The sequence below is a fragment of the Diadema setosum genome, chromosome 11 (genome assembly GCF_964275005.1).
Source record: "Diadema setosum chromosome 11, eeDiaSeto1, whole genome shotgun sequence".
Lineage (NCBI taxonomy): Eukaryota > Metazoa > Echinodermata > Echinoidea > Diadematoida > Diadematidae > Diadema > Diadema setosum.
Genome location: NC_092695.1, coordinates 13,149,569 through 13,169,644, shown reverse-complemented (window position 1 = coordinate 13,169,644; position 20,076 = coordinate 13,149,569). Strand labels below are relative to the sequence as shown.

At 38.0% G+C, this 20,076-nt stretch overlaps 1 protein-coding gene across 1 annotated transcript in view; it reads left to right on the top strand.

Moving 5' to 3' along the window:
* Positions 1-20,076, top strand: part of LOC140234698 (neurobeachin-like) — a 421,843-nt gene that overhangs the window by 384,465 nt on the left and 17,302 nt on the right. The window contains 4 exon segments of the mRNA XM_072314734.1: positions 5,563-5,680; positions 9,246-9,348; positions 17,307-17,422; positions 18,416-18,528. Coding sequence (XP_072170835.1) covers positions 5,563-5,680; positions 9,246-9,348; positions 17,307-17,422; positions 18,416-18,528 — 450 coding nt within the window.

Sequence of the window (20,076 nt, the reverse complement as noted above, 5' to 3'; positions counted from 1 at the left end):
TTGCCTTAACACCGGGAGTGTAGATCTGATGATTAAGAATTCATTTTGCCCTCGTGGTGCTCACTAAATCATAAAATGGAGGGGCCCTATTTGATAGTGTGGAAGAATTGCCATTTTAAGGAGACACCAAGCTTGAGTTGGCAACAGTAACAAACACTATTTGGTCAAATCGGATTCGTGTGCATGCCCTCTGTATCGTGACTAAATTAAGCGTCTTACTTCAGCCTCAGTGCTGTGGGGTGCGTGTGTGTCACTGAAAACATCAGTTCATGGCCTACATCACGGTATTATCAAGTCAGTGCTCTGTGATTGCTAGAAAATAGCATCATACAAGTTCAATTTTCCATTGCCATCAGCAAAGTAGAACATGACTGGTGCATATGCAAATACAAAGATTTTGCCAATTTAGGCCAGTGTAGATGCTTTCTCATGGCTAGATAGTGCTTGCATTATAATTACCAAAACAGCTATAGTGCAGAACAATAGACAATATCACGTGTGCTGGCAATGTAAGTTATGTTATTTGCCAGTAAACTGACACTAAATCCCTGAATGTTGTGTAGTTAATGTGTGTCCAGCAGTTTTTATGATTCATTTACCTTAAAAAAAGAAGAAGAAACGTTTAATGAATAAAAGTGAACCCCCATGAGACTAACATGCCTAGTAGCACAAAAATTTTTCATGTATCATCAGAAGATCAATCCCAGCTCTTATGCCACTCACTGGAGTGGTCCACTGAAGGGAACTCTGGCAACTTACACTGACAGTCACCCCAAATAAACATCCATCTGGTGTTAGTTGTCACTGGTGGCGACCCAGGATTGGATCCAACATCTTTGACTTCATCAGCCACCCTCGCCAGTTAGGCAAATGTTTAGTGACAAGCCAAGATGCATCCTGATGTTAAACTACGCCACTTGTAGCGTCCACAGTGTCACATCCAATTCGCCGTGGGATGAGACTCACGCCTGTTGGGACTTCCAGGAAAAAGGTGGTTGATCCTGCCCTGGAGGTTGGGTGAAATGGGATCTAGCCTATGACATGTTTGATTGGGGTGGGGGGAGGAAAGTCAGCATGATTTAACTTTCATTTGTTGCATTTGGTTCCCTGGATGAATGAAGGTGTGTTATGTTTTCAGGGCCTGCTGATTGCAGTTGAAAGTTACTCCATGGAAGTTTACCCATTTCATAAACGGAACTTGCAATACTTTCAATAACTACGTGAGCAACATGAGATGAGTTGAAAGCTGTTAGAAATCTTTTTTTTAACAATTAGAGGAAAAGTTTGAGAGTTATACCAAGGTGAAGAATCTGTAAGGTCAAGCTGGTTGTTGTATTTTTAGAAATGCTTGTTACTAATGCTTCACAATTTTGTTGGAAGAACGAAGCAAGCTTCATGCTTTATGTAAGACCTTTTATGTGAAGCATTTTGTAGTCTGTCAATTTGGTAATAGACCTCACCTAAGTGAAGCATGGAAGTCATGGAAGTGTTAAATAGCATTAATTGCGACCAAGATGAAAACAAAGAAACATTGAAAGTCTCTGTCAATATTGAACTCTTTGTTAAGATTGCCAGACATGCAAAGCATGGAAACAAAAATTATATTTACCAGATGTATTGATTTCTTGTCGTGGAAGCTAAAGGCAGACTTACAAAAAGAAAAAAAACAAAACACACACACACTAGCCAGAGACTGATTCACAATGTGCAGATGGATATCCAACAGAAATTTAGATGAAATTCAAGAAAGACTTGCATGTACAGTAATACCTTTAAAAAAAGTGAAAAGGTTGTGTGCTGAGAGGAAGCTTTGAAGACTGGAGCACCTGAAAAGATGCCAGGCAGCTGAAACACTCAACTCAAGCTTGCCATGGCATGCGTGCAAGCAGCAGCAGCAGCAGCAGCAAGATGCGCAGTGAGCCATGGCATCCGATATTCCTGGCATGCAGTCCGTCTTGGGCTGCGCCCTGCACCAGGCCAGGACTCCCCGTCGGGCGGGGCTCGCAAGGCGGGGCGATCACTCCACTATCAGTGCCCCTCAAAATTAGATCCAGGCAAATTGAATTTGACATGAAAAAAGCCACTCAATTACAGAGGCACGCTAGGCGAGGTATCCCGGCACACCCGCAAGCCCGGGACATTTTTATGGTAGAGCAGAAACCATACCCCAGACTCTCCATATGGGGCTGGCGCCAGGCCGCTGCTGTGTTGGGAAGTCTCCATCGGGGCTTAAACAAACAGGTAAATGGGACAGCGCAGAGTTGGGAACACTTATAGGATGCCATCAAGGGGTGCTCTCACACCTGCCTCTAAACATCCTAAAACAGAGTTCAAGGGAGTGTCAGCTACTTTTACCATTTACTGCATTGTCCTACAGTTATCTTTTTGACATATAGCATCCACTTACTGGAATCTATAAAAAAAGAAATAGCAGAGGTTACCTCCTTAAAAACATTCCACTTCAATTAACCTTAGATCTGGCCACACCTCTCTCATAGTCTTCTATTTCAGTCAGCCAACACCTATTTGAACACTTGTCTCATTCCTAAGGGCAGAGTGAAAAACACAAGGGAGACACCGCCTTTGTGCTTCTCAGTCACCATGCTTCTCCCAGCTACCAGACTCTTGTCACACCCATCATCCAGCGGCTGTCACCTGAACAGTGGGAGCAATTAAAAGTCTTGGCACAAAAACCCTCCAACATTGCTTGACTACCATCACCGCATTCTGTGCAGGCTATGCAGGTCATAGCAACAGCTTCTTGTTTCCATCAACTATCCTTCTCCCACTAACTTGCGACTTGTCTACAACAGTACCCAATAATCGTGATGTTCAGATCGTCACACTTGTTTCTGTTACATGTTTTGTTTATGCACATTTGTGAGCACTGTCGTGTGAATAGTCCCGCATCCATTCCCCATCCCACGGTCGGCTCAACGGTATAGTGGATGCTGGGACACTGCCGTGAATGGAAACTTCAGTGGGGTTGGTTACGACCCCCTGCTTCTCACACGTGAACCCCACTCCTGACCCTGGTTCCGCCAGTGATGTAAATAAATAAACAGATTGGCAGGAAATACCTAGACTGAAGTTAGAGAGTTAAAATAACTCCAGGCTCAATGTGATTGCTGGTTATTTTCAGGGGTGGTACTCTTACAGGGGGAAAGTGGTAGAAAAGATGGCAAAAACCTAATTGCAGTCACTCTCCAATGAGATGGGGGGGGGGTATGGGAGGCAATCATAGACTTATAAAAAGTGAACTAGGTGAATATGAAAGTTCATTTTTAATGGAATATCAATTCATCTATGGTTTTACAATTAATAGTAATAATATGTTCAGAGATTTTTTTTTTTTTTTGTGATGACTGTGCCTATTTAAGAGCCTACTGAGTAATCAACCTATGTCAATATTTGTTGCTCCTGTGACATGAAGACACAGCCTAAGAATACTTGAGTCTATGCTAGATAAAGTGTGCAGCAGTATCAGTCTGTGATATAAATGCAAATATGACACAGTGCAATTCATACACAGATCAGATTTTCCTTTCTGGTAGTGTATAGCACACACACATATACACACACACCGGGAGGAGCAATTCCCCCAAACCATGGAATACATGCATTATCAAGACACAGCCATGAGTATGTTATTGGAGCAGATTACAGCCTGATTGCATTTCATTCCAATCTGGCACCTAGGTCATTAGTGTGATGATAATATGTTGTTCCTACAAACAGACCAACTCTCATTTGTGAGTAGTATTTTGATTGAAAGGAGTCAAGCGTTCTCTGCTTCTCAGAACTGGAGTTTCAGGGGTATATTTTTGGAAGAGGAATGCATGTAATATAGTACAATGTATGTTACATGAAAATATTAACTTTTTAACCATTCTGTTTGTCTAATTTTACTCTTTTCATGAAAATCAACTTGAACATTGTGCACAATTGCCCTTGAAGAGGAGAGAGATGTTACTTGTGTGTAACATAATGTAACAAGCATCCTTTCACATGAACATTTATCAAATCTTCACAATAATGATAAGCCTGTGTGATCAACTAGTCAAAGTAGAAAGATCAGCCGTGGGAAAGTAGTGCATACTCTGTCCTGTGTGGCCAGCGTAAAATGGTCCATGACGTAGTTTACTATGTTCACTACAAAGAATTTACTTGAAGTACTGTATACGCCATATATTTCGCGAGTCTAAATTTTTGCGAATCGGGAATTCCCGACGATTTCGCGAGTGGATAAATTCGCGATCGTGGAGTCTTGTACTGAACGGAGAAATGTACACGCATACGTCACATCCACATTGGGATCAGAGTCAATATTTTCGCGTGTCTTTAATCTCGCGAATAGCACCTGACTCGCAAAATTCGCGAAAATAAAAACCTCCCGAAATATTTGGCGTATACAGTATGTTTCTTGGACACTGCATTAACATGGCATTGTTACGGCAATAAGTTTAACTTTTGTTATGGCTCTAAGTTTTACTTGTGTTGAAAAAGTTCAGTCAGGCTGGAGTATGGAACTGTAGAGGGCTAAAGGCATAGCAGATGACAGAGACACATAGGAGGAATCAGTTATAACAACACACATTGTTTGTTTTCATTTACGGTCTTTTACCTTTGACCAAGAATTTCAAACGCAGAAGTTTTATGTGTTCTGAAGAAAGGAGATTGGCTGTTCCACAAGGATTCAATCTAAATGCAAATCAAGTGATTCAAGAGACGTACATTTGATACTTGTCAGAAACTCTTTGTCAGCCGAGACTTTTCACAGGTCTGTGTTTTCACAGGTCTGATAAATGCGTCAGTTTGGGAGTAGACTAGCGGGTTGTCTACTTTTTCAGATCCTCTCATGTTCTGGTAGAAACTGTTCGATTAGATCGTTTGTTTTTAGAGAGCTCCAGCAAATCACTCATATTGAAGTGTGGGAACATGAGAGTGACATATCACTGGCATGACTGTTATCTTATTCTCATGTATACATGTGTATATGTATGTGTATAAATGTATGTATATACGTATATGATATGAGACAAACTATAACAATATACACTGTAATTGTGTTTAAGAAAGATCCTCGGGAAGCTTGAGGTTGAACAAGAGCAAAGCAATGAGTGTTGCTTGAAAAGTGATGTCCATCCTTGCAGAAGGATGAGATCATTTGTGGGGTTGGGTTCAGTCTGGCTTTGTATCAGATTACTTAACAGGCATTCTGTTATTGATTTCTTCATTCATTTCAATTACAAAACCTATAAAACTCTTGTCAGCTTTGCATTGCTGATAGCAAGATATTCAACTCAATTTTTAGGCTTGAATTACCATATAGCTTTTGCAGTGCCTAAAAATATATATACATAGGTTTTGCGCTTTATTAATTAATAATAATTATTATTGAACATATCATACATATATATCACTTGCAATATCATTGCTTACAGCCGACAGTGATGGTAAGAAATACCTTGGTAAAAAGTGGGAAGGTTTTGCGGTTGAGCTCTTCATGACCTTTGAACCCAGTGTCTAAATCTGTTCTCTCCTCCGCTCTCATTCATACAGGTTCTGCAGTACACTGATGGCTTGCATGGAAGATGGCACTTCAACGACATCAGGGCTGTCTTCTCCAGGCGGTACCTACTCCAGAACACAGCAGTTGAGATCTTCCTGGCAAACAGAAGTGAGTATTAAGAAAGCTCTGTGTAAATCAGCACAACATAGGTCCAGTCCTGACTATGGGATGGGATGGGATGGGATGGGATGGCCATTTTTGATCTGACAGTATGTGTTGCCCCTGTTTTGCTAGGAGATAGGTATTCATTTTCTCCCTTTGTCTTCCTCTTTATTTTGCCTTCTTTTAATGCCCTTTCCATGTTTAGAATATGACAGTATTGAGCATTGGTACAGCGATGCTCAATACTTACACTTCTTATTTGGTGGCATTTTGGGCCACAGAAATCATCAAATTTCATTTTGTGGTGGTCTGAAAAATTCAGAAAAACATCAAAAGAATCAAATTGTTTAATAAGATACTAAAAAAATTACATCAGCCATGATAACCATTCAAAGAGTGGTAGGTGTCAGAGTCCTTCAAATACCATGTACTGTGACTAAAAAAAAAAGAAAAATAAGAGAGGAAATCATTTATCAAGGAAATAATTTTATAAAACCTTTAGGTATTCATAAATCAAGATAATTATGTAAAAGTTGGCAAGTGTGATAAAGGGCTGCAATTACCAAATATTGTGACTAAGTTCACTTAGTCTAACATTTTCAGCATTGAATTTAGGCATGAACATGGGTTTCCATGATACCACATATTCATGAAGTGGTCACATTTAGTGTACAGGTATACCTAGTTCTATTATTTGATATATGAAATTTGGCTTTGAGAAAAAACAGTTTGGCCAAATTTAGCCATAAAAGGACTGAGTTTGGCATGAAAACTAGCAATGATCTGGCAACCCTGCTAGCGGCAGCTAACTGATTTTTTTAGAGATGCATGCAGTTATCAAGCGCTGAGCCACGAGGTATTCTCCCCTATTCTAGATGAGAAAAACACACAGAAACGAGGTACACACACAAATTCTACTAAAACATACAAGTTCTTTATCAAAAGTGGTGGCCAGACATCTTTTCCGGTGTCTCCAGGCCAAACTGGGCCACCACTTATGTCGAGCCTTGGTTACAGAATTATTTTTATTGTCACAATTGTTATGTAATGACATGATTTCAATTAGTCTTATTTGTTCAAACAAGTGACTTTCACTCGAGTCTCTGTTTCCCTTCTTCATGTCAAACTCCTGACATCCGAACATTCAGCTGTGAATTTGGAATATGTAATTTTGATAACCACCACAGTTGGTGTTTATACTGGAGAACCAATTCTGCTATAGATGGCGTATACGTGGTAGATGGTGCAGAGTGCAACAGTATGTTTTGTGAACTTTACACCAGTGCCACAATGTTGTGAATATCTTTCTGAGGGGTAAGCTTTGCAGCACAGTCACAGCATCAACCTTTTTCTTTTTTCTACACACATTTCCATTTTTGGGTGCACTGTGAACATTGATGGAAGAGAGTTAGGGTGTTTAGAAGCACAGTTTGACATGCTGTCACAGGGTTAAAGGGATAGTACAGTATTGGTGGAGATGAGAATTGGGCTTTTAACTTTTTGCGAGATACCAAGAAAACACTTATTATATAGTACAGAGCATACCATTTTAAGAGGAATACAAAGTTTATTTGATGAAAATCGGGTTTGGAATGACTGAAACATCAAAAAACAAAGTAAAACAAAGCGATCGTGATAAAGTGTGGGTCCCACACTTTAGTAGAATCGCTCTTTTTTTATATCTCCGCCATTTCAAAACCAATTTTCATCAAATAAACGTTGAATTCGTCATAGAATTACATGCTCTTTCATATTTCATAAGAGATTTCTGATTATCTCACCAAAAAATGTTAGAAACCTGAAATTAGATCTCAACCAAAACTATACAACCCCTTTAAATGCCAGTTCTGTACAAAGCTGAAATGTAAATCTCTAGCTCTGCTTCTTCCTTTGTCTCTCTCAATCTTATCTGACGATGTCATTTGAAGTTTTACTAAAAATCATGTACGGTAGCTTTTGATCACCAAAAATGATGCCAGATCTGCAAGTCATGGCAATATTGTCTTAGGTCTCTCTCTCACCAATCCTTCAAAGCATAACGGCCCTGTCTACCGCTTGCCACAGATGCCAACCTATTATAGAGCTATCAAAACATTTGACTCTTCTCTGTGAGTTTGAGGAGGCTCAGGTTTGTAACACAGCATGATCCTGCTCTGCTTTCACCAGTTATCATCAGAAATGTCAGGGGACGTGAAAAGTTACTGTTGCCATTGGCCATAGGGAATAAATCCCTCAGGAACATATCCGTTACATTTCATAATAGAAACGCAGATAACACATATACTTGAATACCAGAGCCCTTTCTCCCGTCCTTAAGTAACCTGTCTGAAGTTGGTTTTTACCCAGATTTGAAGCTTTTTTCTTCCCTAGGCTGTTTCAGTGATACCTAACATCTTTGTTAGATGCTCAGGTACCAGTGAATGGAATATGCCATATTCTCAGCAGTTGGGTGGAGTGTCATCAAACAGGCAGAGTTCTGAACAGAGGCAACCACTTTACTGCATCAGTTTACTAATGTCACAGCTAGTCCTTTCACACATCCATGAGAATTCATTTATGAATGTGTTTAGAAACACATTCCTTGCTAATGGAGTTATTTTTGTATGTTTGAGAGCAAACGTGAATCATATTTCCTCCCCCTAACACATTTGGCCAATATGGTCCAGAGGTGCTTTCCATTTGAGTTTGAGTGAACATTTTATGTGGTGGATATGAGCTTGACCTTTATTTTTTTTTTTCCATTGATGAATGGCGCCCTCTTTAGATGGTGATAATTTGTATGGTGTGTATGTACCATTGCCTTCTTGTTGACTGTTTGCTTAACAGGCAATTGAGCTTGCATCACAGCTGTTGCATTGAATGCCTTTTGCAATTTACAGTGAGTAGGGAGACTCCTTTCCTGTCTGCAACTTTAAAACATGATAAGAAATACATTTCAGAAACGTGATTTCAATCACAAAATTTTTTTTTGCAGTCTGAAAGAATGCAGTGTCATGGCACACACTTTTCACCTGCAAGTCACAGAGAAAAGAGGGAGAGGAGTCAGGAGAACCAAACAAGCTAAACATGGCTTCAACCTAAGTATTGCTGTGATGGAGCACAGTGCTTTGGTCTTTATCATTCTCCATTGTCAATATTTCACCATGCAGAAAGTATATCTTGCAGTAGTCTTCTTGAATGTATGCAGTATGAAAGCATAGCGAATGTGTGCTGGTGTACTATTTTCACTTTATTCCAATTCCAAATGATTTGCCTCACTTTTGGAGGCAACGTGTTGGCAAAATAAAAGTAGACATAATTTTAGTACATTATATTCAGTTTCAAAGGTATGTAAGTCATCATTTCAAATATTGGATTGTATAAACAGATAATTCAGAGACTGTCTTGATTGCCAAATGTTGGCACTTTATAAAAGTTTTACCCATTTGACACATTTCATGCTGTGGTGATGTGTGCTGTTTGTAAGTCATTTTTTTTTCCTAATGTGTCACAACCCCCATTGTGACTGCTGTGACTATCTTTCCATAGCAAAGCTGTTTTAATCTGCTTCATCTACCTATTTCACTTCTAGCATCAGTGATGTTCAGCCTACCCAACAAGGCGACTGTGAAAAAGGTGGTTCACGCTCTTCCTCGTGTTGGTGTCGGCCTGAAGTATGGCATTCCTGCATCCAGGTAACACCTGAGCCTCATCAGAATATTTAATAGTCTTAAAGGAATGTATGAAATTCTGCTTGTTCCTATGATACTGTAAAACCAGAAATCTTATGTACATGAAACTTTTGTGAATTTTGTGAGGTGGCAAGAGTCACAAAAATAAATGCATGCAAAACTTAACAAATCTGTGTATTACTAGTACATGTAGTATACTGTAAAGCAAGAAATATTTGTGGACCATGCATGAAATTTTCGCAAATTTGAGCCAACGGCCTTTTACGTAGCATGAAATTTTTACAAATTGCCACATGCAGTCAATGCATGTAGTGTAGACAAGAGCTTTTGTGTGCATTTTAATATCGCAAATCTTTGCTCTCACAAAATTCATGAAATTATAGTGCACACAAAAATAACTGGTTTTACAGTACTCGTGAATTTTTGCATGGGCAGTACTCCAAGAAAGTTTCATGCCGCCAAAGAAAAAAAGAAAAAAAAAAACCCTATCAGCTCCAAATCATGAAAATTTCTTTCCGCAAATGTTTCTGATATTACAGTAGTTAATACATGAGAGATACAGTACACAGCACATCTTACAAGGCATGAATGTACATTGTATTACTTCCTGGACATTAACTGTGTCCCATGATCTTAAAAGTGAAGAATTTGAGTTGTTCATGACAGTTGCAGTGAAAGCACACCTACTGGGAAAGGTTTAAATTTCTTCAAAAGATTCATTATGATTTTTTTTTTAACCCCATTATTGTGTACATACTTTAAATGTTGTTGTTATTATCGTCTTGTAGCATGACACAACCTAGTGACATTTTTTCCTTTCCATTCTAATTTTTCTCTTTGTGACAATACAAGTCATTCTAGTTTGCACTTCATTATATCAATCAAACGTGTCAAAAGAAAGATACTCACCAGTTGCTGTGTGTATTCTGCTTTAATATGAACCAGAGCGAACAAGGTTCAGCGTTTTAATGATGCCAACTTTGGGAGTGATAGGCACTCTCAAAGCAGGTAAACTGAATTTTATCAAAAATCACATCACCTTGATTACCCGCAAGCAAACATTTCATCCATATTGTGATCAGTTACCATGGAAGGACTAGAGATATCTGGATCAAACTTGGTTAATGTGTAGGTTATTGATATTATTGTTGCAAGAAGGGATCAAGCTGTTCAAGCTGTCCGTTTTCTTCAAGCAACTTTCCCAAGATTCTGTCCCAAAAAGGAAGCTGTCTTAAATATGAGTACAGTAAAATATGAGAAATGTGTACCGTAATGATAATTCAATCAAAATGCGTTGAAGACATATCCATACAAAATGAATTCAAATACACACAGCTACTTAAACTAAGGCAATTGCATTGATGAGACAGTGAGATTCAACCTTCAAAACTTGTCATCTCCAAAAAGTCATCTCCAAATTTGTCGGAGAACATCTTTCATTCACCTTATATTAGATCCTCAACTTCCATTTACTACTGCCACTCCTTCATTTGAGTCCATGATACCTGTACAATTATCAAATTGAAGTAGCATACCTCCTGCTATATCCATGAACATCGTACCGTACTGAAAAACGAGGAATGTTCGTGTGCATTTTAATTTTGTGAATTTCGCGAGAGCCAAGATTCACGAAATTAAAATGCACATAAAAGTTCTTGTCTACACTATACGCATTGAATGTTAGGGGCAACTCGCAAGAATTTCATGCCGTGAAAAAGGCCGATGGCTCTAATTTACAATGATTTTATGCCAGTGTTTTACAGTAGTTGACATGATGGACCTTTTTTTTCCAGTTCTCTGCCTTTTTTGAAAAATATGAATAGGTAGCCCAAATTTCTCCTGTGTTGTATTAAAATCTGCTGTGATGTCTGAAATGTTTAAAAGTTATTTCCTTCTTCTGCATGAAACTGAAAGGTTCTTTTGCAGGTTTTTCATACGTGTATTTCTGTTTAGGGTGTGTTATAGGTTGTGGGAGCTTTGGGGCATTTTGTCTTTGTTCTATTTCCGTAACATGAAATTCATGCTTCATGGGGTATCAGATTTGTCACTTTCCCTCTCTCTGTCTTCTCTCTGTCTCTATCTCTATCTCTCTCTCTTGGTAGAGGGGGAGAGAAAAAAAATCATAAATTTAAATGCATTTGTAAACATGTCCATTATGTCCTCCATACTTGTATCTTTCTTTATCCTTTTTGGAGCATCTTATCTCTTTACCTGCTTCCAGAGTCTTGAGAGAAGAGAGTCATATTTCAGTGCACGTTTAGATCCAGCTAAGGCAAATGTTTATGACGCCTCATTTCTCAAACGAAACTTTCCACAAACAGTGTGGCGCAGCCATCAAAACAAGTACATGTGTGATATGATGCATAATGCTGGAGGAAAAAAACAAAGGGCGGGGAGAGACAGACAACCCGGAGCGAAACTTAGCACTATTCCTTTAGCGCCCTCACCTGACCCCTGTTGACACATTCCCTGACCCTGACACGATGAGGTCAGCCTTGACACTAACCAGGCAGCCAATTGACATTCCCATCTGCCAACTCACTCAATTTTCCCTGTCAACGCCAGAATGGGCCCTTAAGAGATAAATTCACCAATAATGCTTTATCTCAATGAGATTACCCTTCTCATAAACCAACTCTAAACTCACCTTCATATTTATTCACTAACGAGGGCAGTGTTCGACTCCAGTCCTAATTTCCCCTTTTGTCCTGCAGATACATGCAATGTTTGGTTTTCGTGACATTTATGTGCAACTGAGATTTGTCACATGGTATGAAATGCAATCATAATGAACAACTACAGTATTGTAGTGGTATTTCAGAAAATGGCCAAGATTATGGTTCATGACACATATCCCATAAGATAATATGCAATGTTCATCTCAGAATTTGATCTTCACAAATGCTGTGATGATTCTTCCCCAAATATCATAAATCATACAGACAGAAATGAAACTGGTGAATCTTCAATCATCCAAGATAAAAATGAACCTCTTTGATCAGAATAAAAGAACTGACGTGTTTAAAGAACTTGCATACATGCACATATGCTTTCATTGACATTCACCATAACAGAGAAGAAACCATGTGAAACAACTTCCCAGTCTTTCTTTTTTTTTTATGAAGTCAAATTATCAGTTTCAAAGAATATCAAAATTGAAATTGCTCAGTGGGAGAGATCGTCATACAGCATGCAGGAGGGCACGCTCATCAAATTATCAATTCACTTTCTTGAGTCTTCATGGCCATTTGATCAGAAAAGAGGTTAGTTAAAAAAAAAAAAGCAAATAAATTTGTTCGAACAAAAACCAACATCCAGTTACCTGAAAGAAAATTGAGACACTTTTCTGCTTACTGCACACCAAGACCATGCCCTAACCCCTGTGCATTATTACGTCATTCAGAAACAGTAAGTCTCAACATAATGTAAGAGAGCAAAAATTGAGCATCTTTGTCCTTTGATGACAAAGCTCCTTCCTTACCCTGCCCTTCACTGCATAGTAGCTTTCTTATCAGCTTTTAGGAATACGCTCTTTATCTTTTGTGAACTTTCCATGTGATTGCTGGTTTTCATAATATAGGATCTAATACTGTGATATCTTTGTCTATGACTCATTACATTCACATAAATGAAGAAAATCTTTCAGTGCACATTGTCTTCACCGCTTTTCTTTTGATTACCTTTTAATTGCACCGTTCCACTGTTTGAAGTGTGGGAATAGAAGATTAATTAGATTGTTATTTTCCAGTGCTATGTTTCTTATTTGGAAAAATGTTTGTTCACAAAACCAAACTAGGACTTTATAAAGAATGTTTCCCATGCAATTTGCTTTCGCTACTTTTGGCTCAGGCAAAAAACAAGCAAACACACACACACACACACACACACATACACAAAACAAGAAAATCATATAGGCCTACATTTCTAGGCAGTCAAGAAGAGTGCCAATTTAATATTTTATCTAAATAATCCATACTTTGCTATTTTCCAGATTCTTGTCTGGAACCTGTCAACCGGCATTCAAAGATTTTCCCTGATTTATGAGGAAGGTTTACCAACTTGGATATTCTATGGTTTCACTCAAAGTCCAGACTAAGTGTCCAGTCAGTTTCTAAAAAAGAAAAAGAAAAATCTTAGCTTCATGCTTTGAGACTTATAAGCATCTGAACTTGAAAGGCTAAATAAATTCAGATGAAAATAGCAAATAAAGAGCTCACGCATCAGTGCTTTTTGTTTATGTATCCGCGATCATCCTACTTACAAGATGCCGATTGCATTATACAGTGATCCCTGTATTCCTTCCTGCCCCACGGTGGTGATGGTGGTATCAGTATCTCCCAAAGCAAACACTCCTTTGCCAGTCTCCAAGATTGGGAGTTGGAGTTTCTCCAGAGTTTGTTTAAGAAGTGACAAACATAGCTGTCAAACATGTCATTTCGGCTGACAATCCACTGCCTGAGGAAGCATACAGATACACGCATCTCTTATCCATCTCCCAAAACCAAATTTGAGGCGTAGGAGGAGGTCTTTCTCATCTTGGACTACATTCCTTTCATTCTAAAATTCTATGATCATTCTGCATGTCTTGAGTGTATGTGTCAGATGTGTATTCTTTCTCTATTCTGTCCGTAATCTATTGTTTCACTTTTTCTCTATTTTCTCTCATCTGCCTTTAAATCTCTCCTCTCTTTCTATGCCATATATATTTACTGCATTTGCCATATACTAGAGTGATTGAGTTCACGATCAAGAGCCGCTGTCAAAGAATATGAGACAAATATCATCTCTATTCAGGGAAGAAGTTAGTGATATCTTACCTTGGAGGGGATATCCAACGGATTTGTGGCCAGGGAGGCAATATTTTTTAGTTGTTAATCTTACGAATTTCACTTGACATGCGAAATTCACACATATATAAACACCGAAAAATATACTGTGTATACAGTATCTCTCTCTCTGTCCAATTTTTCACCTTTTTCTACCTCTGTGCCTCTCTCTATTTCTGTTCCCCTCACATATGTATCTTGTAGCATTTAGTTAGTTGTTATTTTTCCATATATTTCTATTTCTCTCATAGTCTGGTGCTTTCAGGAGATTTTTTTTTTCATAATTTGAGAGATAAATTTTGAAAAATCTTAGACCAGATAAGCAGTGCATTATACTTAAGGGAGCCTATCTGCATTTCTTCTTTGCCCACTATCATAGTTCCTACCCCTTTGTACTTCCAGTTGCATCATCAGTACCACCCAAAACTTATACTGTATACGCTGAATATTTTACAAGGTTTTTATTTTCGCGAATTTCGCGAGTCAGCTGCTTTTCGCGAAATTAAAAATACGCAAAAATGTTGACTCTTCCTGATATGAATGTGACGTATGCGTACACATTTCTCCGTTCTGTAAAGGACTCCACGAGCGCGAATTTAACCACTCGCGAAATCGTTAGAAAGTCTCCATTCGTGAAATATATGGCGTGTGCAGTATATGTTAACCCGTTGAAGACAAGTCCCGAGGATACTTGGGCAGGTGTCTATGTGAAATGTGTGTTAACGTACAGCAAAATCGGCCTGTCCTCAACGGGTTAAGCAGGACATTGAATGTTTCCAATAGTCCCTCAGTCAAAGGAGGATAATTGTAGAAGACTTGGGTACATGAATATACATTGTACCAATTGATCAGAGAAAGCTGAGCAATTGTGAAAACAGGTTATGAAATGGAACATTAAAAAAACATGTAACATATTCTGTATGAATACATGGATAGTTGCAAACTAATTTTGCTAGTTTTACTAAAGTCAGAGTTCACAAATAATCTAATCTGAATGAATTAATTGGCAAAATGAGAATCATATTTTTGTAGTTTTCCAGTTGAGTGTGACTCCATCTTGTGAGCATTGTTCTGTTGAACGAGGAACATTATTGACTCAGCATTGCAGACACCCCATGTTTAAAAAAAAAAAAAAAAAAAAAATTACAAGAAAGTGTACATATGACATGCTGTCATCCATTGTTCTACATGTATGTGCCATCAGTTTAAGTAGTTAATGACATCATTCAATAATGCCCGGACTAATATGTGCACAAAATGCAGCACCTTTATGAGATGCCCCATATCAATTCAAGTATTTAAAGGTCATGCTATCAAGGTTGCTTTAAATCTTTGTCTTTTTTCTTCAAAGTAATCATGCAATGGAAAAATGATAATATGAACTTTCATATCTATCAGAGTGACCAGCAAATTACCATGTTGCACTGATAGTTTGTTGTAGGAGTCTCTGTGGTTGTACTACTTGCTAGTGTTTTTATTGCCATGATATCGATGGCAAGTTTTTAAGGCAAATGATCAATGTGCTCTACTCTGCTCTACAGCAACAGGTATACTTTATGAGTCTTGCTCCAAAATACATATCAAGTGCTTGTGAGTGAAATGAAACACATGTTTCCTTGAATTAGGATGATGAAGGGAGAATCAGACAAATGAAAAGTGGAGTTCTACCTCGGGCCCCAGTGTGGAGAAGTGGCAGACGATATGTAGGAGTGCGGCATACAGTCGCATCTCGTCTTGTGATTTGATTCTTCTCATCTCCAATTTATTGCAATGAAGACAAAATCCAATAAACAAGGATTTGCCGCTGCCTCGAGGGTCAAACTGCAATAAGTTTCCAAAACTGACCAGCTTCATTGCATCGTTCCCTTCATTTTCATAGCAGATGTTCAGCTTGCAAGCAGCAGTCAAAAGCCTCTCCCCGCCCCATTCTACATTTATATTTCATTTTGTAATTTCAGCACGCATACAATTTTATTCTCAGTTCGTATATGAAGTTCGTCAGCTCTTCATATTCTCTTGTTTATATCGTCGCCGTGTGGTTTCATTTCCTAACAAGCCATGTTTGATGTTTCTCATGCAAAGAGAAGTCAGAAATAGAAAAAGAAAAAAAAAAAACGTCCTACATGAAAACCTTGCATAATCAATTCAGCATGCTACATTACAAAAGACTTTTATCTTTCCAGCATAGTAGTTGTCTGTTAGTATATGTATTCATGAATGTTTGTTTTATTCATTGTAATGATTTATATTCTTGCACATGGATGACATTACTCGTTTGGTTGAATAAACTCGGCATGGGATGTCACAGTGATTTAGATTTATTTGATCGAGATGAAGTTTAAAAAAAAAAAAGTATTATTGTTCCTCATCAAGTGTGCCCATTGTATGTACGAAGTGTAAGTTACATCCCACATGTAACAGAAATAGTCTGTGATCATCTATATGTGCGAATATATCCCTGTACCACTGTATGTGTGTGCGTCATGTTCATGCAGTGCATACAATGCTTCCAATTACAACCATTTTTTCTTGTGCAACGGTTGTAATCTAGATCCATCAAGAGCTGAAAGCTAGAATTGAATATGTTTGGTAATCAGATAGGATACATCAAGATCAGGTATGTGAGCTCTGCCTGGGGCTACAACAAAAAGAAAATTACTCATTTGACCTGAGCTTCAAGAAGCTTTGTTGTCTTGAAGAATCCTAAGAAGCTGGTTTCAAACTAAAGAGCCATCAATGATAATGATAAACCACACTGCATATACTGTCTCTCATGAAGATAATATCCTGAGTGTTTGCAACAAGGGCCTTTCTCATTTTAACCTGTACACTTCTCACATGCTTGTTTTCTGAGTGAGAAAAACTCAGAGCCAAATCTTCAAGGATATAGCATCTTGACAAGGAATAACCTTTTTTTCTGTAATGGAAATAGATTTTCAAATCAAAACATAAAGTTTGTGTAGAATATCAGTTTAATTTCATCCATGCAAAAGTTATGAGTGATTTGTAGTTTTCATATATTGCGATAAGAACCAGTATGCTAGCTGTCAGAATTTGCAGTGGCTCAGTAACAGTTGCAGTCCATCTGATATTGCTCAATGAGATAAATTTCTCTGTGTACTTTCCGTCCGGCAGACACGTCTCCTTGGCGACGCCTCGTCAGCTCTTCAAGGCATCCAACATGACGGCGGCATGGCAGAGGAGAGAGATCTCAAACTTTGAGTACCTGATGTACCTCAACACAATAGCAGGTACTTTGCAAGTTATTGCAATCCTGGGAATGAAGGATAGATCTGTCTGGATGGTTCCAGCAAAGTCTAACAGTGATCTCTGTCTGGGAATTTATTCTTGAACCGCTTTATGGAAGCTGAAACTAACTTCTGTGTGTGTGTGTGGGGGGGGGGGAGGAATACCTCTTTTGTGTGTGTGTGTGTGTGTGTGTGTGTTTGTGTGTGTGTGTGTGTGTTTGTGTGTGTTTTCCTTTTCAAAAGAACTCTGGGTCTCATATTGTCATGCTGCAACTTCATGATAAAAAATTGGAACATTTGGAATGACATACTTGCATTTGTGCCCAATCTAAGCACAAGATAATGCCAGATTTTTGTAAATCTTCACACCAAAATCAACGCAAGCCAGGACCCTGTTGATTTTTTTTTTTTTAAGTTATGTTTGATAGCGAACATTAAAATCAAACTTTAATTGATACTGTCGGCCAATGCAAATGAAAGATGAGGAACGAAAGTGGGATTACATTTCCTGTTTTCAGTTTTCATATATGTTATACAATGTATAAATTATATAAAATTAACTAACTAAAGTTAGGGACCATGTGAAGAGAACTTGTAGTTAGCACACGCACAGATCAGTAATAAAGGCAACCTCATCGTCAATGGGGCTACCATCAATGAATGTTTTTCTGTGTAAACATGGCTTCTGTATCACTTTTCAATGTATTAAAGGATTAGAGGGGTGTTGGCAATCCCAGCATTCTTTACTGCTTGCAGTCAGCAGCTAGTAATAAGAATTGAAAATGCTACAGACAAATCATGATACTCGTTACATGAAGTCCAGTCGATGTCCAAGTGCGCATGAACATTATGGTGACCAAAAAATTGCAATTTTTTATAATTTTGTTATTTTTTCATTGCATACAATGTATGTGAATAAAAAACATACATGTCTAATTTAAAAGTACAGTATATGTTTTTGGTATGTGGTTGATGATTTTGTGTGTTTGATTTCAGGACGAACCTACAACGATCTCAACCAGTACCCAGTGTTTCCCTGGGTGCTCACCAACTATGACTCACAAGAGCTGGACCTCACATTACCAAGCAACTACAGAGATCTTTCAAAGGTGACTTGTCATAACAGCAACTCTATGCCTCTATCATAAACCTTTCATTTCTTACATTGCATTGACAAACATTTACCTATGGAGTGCCAAAGTGGTACAAAATAATAGGCTGTACAGCATTGATTCAGTTAGTGCAAACAATGTTCATAAGCTTCATTTTTTTTTTCTGTTTGTGTATCAATTAGGATTTGATTTGCAGTCTAACACATTCACACAAAAAATGGAATAATAGGAAAACAAAGAGAATGAGAGTGGAAATAAAAATGATACAGCTGATTCTTGGGATTGTGTTAATGATGCTTTTGGTTCCATTTCTTACATCTATAACAAGGGTGCAAGTACCTTAAAAAAAAAAAAAAAATCAGATGTGATCTATTTCATGACATTGTGGTGCTTGCGCAGTCGATGTAAGGGCAATACACCAAAAGTGCATGGACATGAATGATGAACATCAGTGTAGGCCGTATCACACAGGCCTATAGAGGGCAGTAACAATAATGTCAACAACACTAATGATAAAGTTGATAGTGACATTGATAACGTAGATATTGATGTTGATCACAATGATAGATGAATGATAGTAATAAAAGGGTAATTGTGATCACAGTTATGATGAAAATGATTCTTCTGGTAAGACCTCTCATGTCAGAGATGTTGCTGAAAATACTTTCACAGGCAGTTAATTGATTCAAAGTGCTTGAAACAGAGTAAATCAAATTTCTTGAGAGACAGCTATTTAAAACAGGCACAGACAGACAAATGCTTTGTAATGTGTATATCGAAAATGTACATAAGTATGTCAAGTATGAGATAGAGAGGTGTAGATTTCTCTAGGAACACAGACCACAAGAATGATGTGTAGATTATGTAAAAGACAAGATTGCCATGATTAGAAGGGGTGAAGGACCTACCTAAGGACAAAGCTTGATGTGTGTGGTTTGAAGACAGTCAAGCAGCATGAAATATGCGGCTTGTTTAGAGATGATGCTACAGTGGATCATATGACACTATAGTAGGCTTGCTAAGGGCGAAAAAAGGGCCGATCGCTGCATTTTATAGTACAAATGTCCTATTTGGCACTCATGTTCCTCGGTACAGTTGGAATTTTTTCATCTAAAGAGACAATCTGTATCTATGCAAATAAGCCTAAATTTGCATAATTTATGCAAAAATACATATAAAATTTATCAAAAAATATATGTGCATCCAGTAGAAATACCTAGTTTGGTAGAAGTATTCTATAGAGTATGTGGAAACAATTCCTGCAAAAATGGATTTCATACCTATGTAAATATACATAAAATTTGCATAATTATGCAAGTTGTGCAAATTGATTTGTAAACAATTAAAAAAAACCCCTTAGATCTCATCGTAATATAGATAGATTTAACCCGTTAGAAATACTCTATGAAACAAAATGAGAAAAGAATTTGAATAATTAAACCATCATTACCAGCTAATTTACATAAATACTGAAGAAAGTGAAGTAAAAACATTATTTTCAAAGTTTTCTCAGTCTAAAAACTGCATTTCATGATAAAAACTACC